General features: G+C 47.0%; 1 protein-coding gene across 1 annotated transcript; it reads left to right on the forward strand.

Moving 5' to 3' along the window:
• Positions 1–3,891: 3,891 nt before the first annotated feature.
• LOC120921593 (olfactory receptor 52A1-like) lies at positions 3,892–4,980 on the forward strand. The gene has a single exon (XM_040334097.1). It carries the CDS (start codon positions 3,940–3,942, stop codon positions 4,915–4,917), a length of 978 nt encoding a protein of 325 aa, XP_040190031.1. The 5' UTR covers positions 3,892–3,939; the 3' UTR covers positions 4,918–4,980.
• Positions 4,981–5,219: the final 239 nt, after the last annotated feature.

Below are 5,219 nucleotides of genomic sequence, written 5' to 3' on the forward strand. Positions count from 1 at the left end.
CACCGCTGGAGAATCAGAGGACAGGGATCACCGCTGGAGAATCGGAAGACGGGGATCACCGCTGGAGAATCAGAGGACAGGGATCACCGCTGGAGAATCGGAAGACGGGGATCACCACTGGAGAATCAGAGGACAGGGATCACCGCTGGAGAATCAGAGGATCAGAATTCTCTGGTCGGAACGGCAGTGTAGTTGCACTAGGCAGATACACCCTGTGCAGATCGTGGCTGTGTTGTAAAGGAATGTGATTACAGCCCTGCGGAGGAGGAGCAGTATCGAGTTCTGTAATGGAAACGGAGCTTAGCAGCCGGGCATATTATCCAGGGTGGAGGGGGTAGTCAGGGGGCTTTGGGGGGGCGCAACTTAGATCTGGGAGGGCAAAGTCATGTGACACAAAATCTGGAGCCTGCAGCCCTTCAGGGGACCCCTGAGGAGGTGTTAGGAGATTTGTTTCAGCAATTTCTGATGGTTTCTCTATCAGTGTTGGCAGGTGTTGGGGAAGGTCACCTCCCAGAGGTTTGTCTTTTCCCCATTTGTCAGGGAAGTGGGGTAAGCGGACATCCCCGGGTGGGTGGGGGGGTACAGAGAATCCCAGACAGTGACTAGGAGATACTGAGCGGTGGCTTACCTCACCCATCATGGCTAGAGGACGGCACTCTCCTCCTCTTGCCTTGCTAAGCACGGTTACCATTCCATGTTGCCATCACCCAGCACAGACACTTCCCCATCCTGGGCTGTTCTCACCCCGTGCTCCTAACCATTCAGGAAATGCCTCACAGCTTCTCCCCAGCCAATGAAATTGGAGGGGTGTGGACTGTGGAAGAAGCCCAGTACTGGAGCGTGGCTGTGGGGCCCTAGGGCAGATCGGAGCTAGACTTTGTGGAGGGTATGATAATATATCAGGGAGGCTGCTGGGGCCCCCTGGAGCTAGGGGCGGGGTTGCGATTGTGACCCCTGCAACCCCTTATTCCACTCCCATGTATATATATGACCTCATCCAATACAGCATGCTTATTGTGTCTAATACATAGTAGAAATGTGCATTCGTTTTCCTCTGAATGCATTTTCGTCCGAATTACGGGTATTTTCGTTATCGTTTTAACAAACAAAAACAAATGCGAAGAATCAGAAATCTGAAAGATCCGACATAAAAAAATGCTTTATTTTCATTTTCGTTGCTACAAAAGTTCGATATAGATAGGAGATTCGACATGACGCTGACAATAGCGATCTGTGTCTATGGAACCTGCGGTCGAATGTGCCTAACCCAGTGTTTCTCAATTCCAGTCCTCAGGCCCCCCCAACAGGTCAGGTTTTCAGGATTTCCCTCAGATGAAAAAGCTGTGGTGATTACTAAGGCAGTGAAACTGATCAAATCACCTGTGCAAAATAATGGAAATCCTGAAAACCTGACCTGTTGGGGGGGCCTGAGGACTGGAATTGAGAAACACTGGCCTAACCTAACTCTATTAGTCCAAGATTATTCTACATAGAGAGAAAAGATTCGACATTATAGAGACTATGGGCCAGATTCACGTAGCGCAGCGGATCTATAGATCCGCTCGATCTACGTGAATTAAGATCCGCTCCCGCAAGTTTAGGAGGCAAGTGGCTAATTCACAAACCACTTACCTCCAAACTTGCGACGGCGGATCCTAAATCCCCCAGCGGAATTCAAATTCCGCGGCTAGGGGAGTGTCATATTTAAATCAGGCGCGTTCTTGCGCCGATTTAAATGCGCATGCGTCGTCCGTAGAATTTCCCGGCGTGCATTGCTCCCACTGACGTCACTAGGACGTCAGTGGTTGCGACGTGAGCGGGACTTGCGACGCGCGTGTTCGTGAATCGGCGTACGCAAACGACGTAGGAAAATTCAAATTCGACGCGGGAACGCCGGCTATACTTAACATTGGCTGCGCCTGATAAAAGAAGGGGTGAGTATACGACGGAAAACCGCTACGGAAACGACGTAAGAACACTGCGACGGGTCCGCGTACGTTCGTGAATTTGCGTATCTCGCTGATTTACATATTATTTATTGTAAATCAGCGGGAACGCCCCCGGCGCCATTTTTAAATTTAAAAAAAGATCCGACAGTGTAACACAGTGTGACACTGTCGGATCTTAGCCCTATCTATGCGTATCTGATTCTATGAACCAGGCGCATAGATAGGACCAGTGTAAGTCAGAGATACGATGGGGGATCAGGAGATATCTGTAGATTCACCGTCGTATCTCTTTGTGAATCTGGCCCAGTGTTGGGGTAGACCATTCAACATGAACATCGAAGCAGCGAAAAACATACAAACTGAATCTGTCATTGAAGGCTTATGGTGTCTGTCGAATGTTCTAAGAAGATTCGACGTAGCAACTAAACTGTACGACGCCGCCATCGTACATTTCCGGTCGAATGCTCTGCCCAATGGCTATTGAAGAATTAGAATGTTGGTTGACTAGTAATAATAATTTATAAATATAATTATTACTAGTGTCATACAACATTAGAATTCTTATATAGCTTGTAGGTGGAACATTTGACCGGAAATATACGATTGCGGCGTCGTAGTTTAGCTGCTCCGTCGAATCTTCTTAGAACATTCGACAGACACCATAAGCCTTCAATGACAGATTTGACCTTAATTAATTTGGATTTTCAGACGAATGCATTTTTTAACAAAACAAAATAAATAAAAACGAATTTCGGGAGTAACTACTCGCAGTCACGTCCTGGACGTACAGGACGCACAGGACGTGACCGGTGAGAGGAGCCGAGCCTGCCCGACTATACACGAGTGTACTACGCTCGGTATATGCCAGCGCAGTAGTTCAAACTCAGCGCGGGAAGTCGAGCGGGGAGGACACCGCAGAAGGACGCCGGACCCGACGAGGAGGACACCACCGAAGCCGCAGACGCCGCGCAAGACACCAAAACTGTAAGTACTAAAATCTTTTTTTTACAGGAATGTGAGTCCAATTTATGGGTGCGCGCTATACGCCGGAGCGAGCAATACCCCGATAAATACGGTATATGTATTTTTCAGACAAAAACAAAATTCCGAAACCAAAATATTTCAGTGTGCGCATGTCTAAAACATCTTCCTAGTCAGATAAAAGTATTTTTTTTTTTTATTTATCAATTACTGTATTTACAGACCAAGTAATGTTCTCCCATTAAAAAAAATTATTACCATATATACCCGAGTATAAACCGACCCGAATATAAGCCGAGGCACCTAATTTTACCACAAAAAACTGGGAAAATGTATTGACTCGAGTATAAGCCTAGGGTGTCCATCTGCATGCCTCACTGTGCCTCACTGTGTCCATGTCCATGCCTCCCTGTGCCCATGCCTTACTGTGTCCATGCCTCACTGTGCCCATGCCTCACTGTGTCCATGCCTCACTGTGTCCATGACTAGACTGACGTTTAACATGGGAGTCTATGGAAGAACAACAAACTTTTCACACTTGTAGAGGAGAAATGGGGCTACATGTGTACCAAGTTCCGGGTCCAGGGGACCTACGACCGACCGGTACCGGGTCCCCAAATTCACCGGAGAAATTACAGTTTAACATGGGAGTCTATAGAAGGGGTGCCCGACTTTGAAAAATAATTGCTCCCTGCCTGTAGGTCAACCGGACTAAAAACTTTGCAAACTTGTAGAGGAAGAGTGGGGCTATATGTGTGCCAACTTTGGGATCCAGGGGACCTACGGCCGGCCGGTACTGGGTCCCCAAATTTGACTCGAGTATAGGCCGAGGGGGGCATTTTCAGCACCAAAAAAAATGTGCTGGAAAATTCGGCTTATACTCGAGTATATACGGTACTTTTAATTTGTATTCATTCTCCAGTCCTAATTATAAGTCTTCTATCCCATTAGGTAACCTAGGTGACCTTACAGTATATTAATCCTCCAACTGTGGACTTGGGTGCAGAAGATGATCAACGGTGAAATAAAGAACATCAAAGTCAATGGCACATTCTATCCCACCTCATTCATCCTGGTTGGGATTCCCGGACTAGAAGGAGTTTATAAGTGGGTAGGTCTCGTTGTTTGCTTATGTTATGTCCTGGGCTTGTTGGGAAATATGATACTCCTGGCCGTCATCTCAGCCTCTTCTGTCCTCCACAAGCCTATGTTTATTTTTCTTTCTCTGTTGGCCTCCAATGACGCCCTTCTGTCCACAAGCATTGCCCCAAAAATGCTGTCCATCTTTTGGTTCCAGAAGAGACACATTGGTTTTGAGTCATGTCTCCTCCAGATGTTCTTCCTTCATTCCTTCACCAGCTTGGAGTCGGGACTTTTGCTTGGTATGGCATTTGACCGTTATATCGCCATCTGTCAACCGCTCAGCTACGGGTCCATAATGACCAACTCCATCATCGTTAAACTGGTCATCTTCTTACTGCTCAGAGCGGTCATTTTGTTTTCTCCCTGCATAATTTTGATCCAGAGATTTCCAGCATTTAGAACCAACGTTGTGCCCCATTCATACTGTGAGCACATGGCGATCGTGAAACTTGCTGCTGCCGACATCAGAATAAACAGCGCTCTGGGTTTGGCTGTGGCGTTCACAATCTCAGGAACAGACATGCTGTTTATTTTGATATCCTACTGCGCCATCTTCCACGCCGTCTTCAGGCTTCCATCCAAAGAGGCCCGACTGAAGACCTTTAACACCTGCATACCTCATATGTGCATCTTTCTAAGTTTTTATGGTCTGGCCCTCTTCACTTTCCTGTCCCACCGGTATGGCGGTAAAAGGATTCCACCTTACGTTCATATAATTCTAGCCGATACGTACACTCTCGTTCCTCCCATGCTAAATCCGATTATTTATGGAGTGAAGACCAAACTGATCCGGGAACAAGTCTGGAAAGCTTTATCTACATATCAAAGTCTTCATGTAAAGTGACTGAATCTGTAGAGCTGATGTATGTTCATCCTGAATGCTTCAGATTCCCAAAATAAACAAATATTTGCAGAGGTCTGACGGGTTCACCTAAAATTTACTCCAAGTACGTGTGACTGTGGAGAGATATGATGCCTCGTACACACGACCGGTTTTCCTGTCGGGAAAACTGCCATGAGGGCTTTTGGCCGGGAAAACCGTCAGTGTGTAAGCTTCGTCGCAGTTTTCCCGACGAGAAAACTGCCGGAAAAAAAAGCGAACTAGCTTTCTTTTTTCCCGTCGGGAAAACTGGCTGTGTATACGCT

The sequence above is a fragment of the Rana temporaria genome, assembly GCF_905171775.1.
Source record: "Rana temporaria chromosome 2 unlocalized genomic scaffold, aRanTem1.1 chr2g, whole genome shotgun sequence".
NCBI lineage: Eukaryota > Metazoa > Chordata > Amphibia > Anura > Ranidae > Rana > Rana temporaria.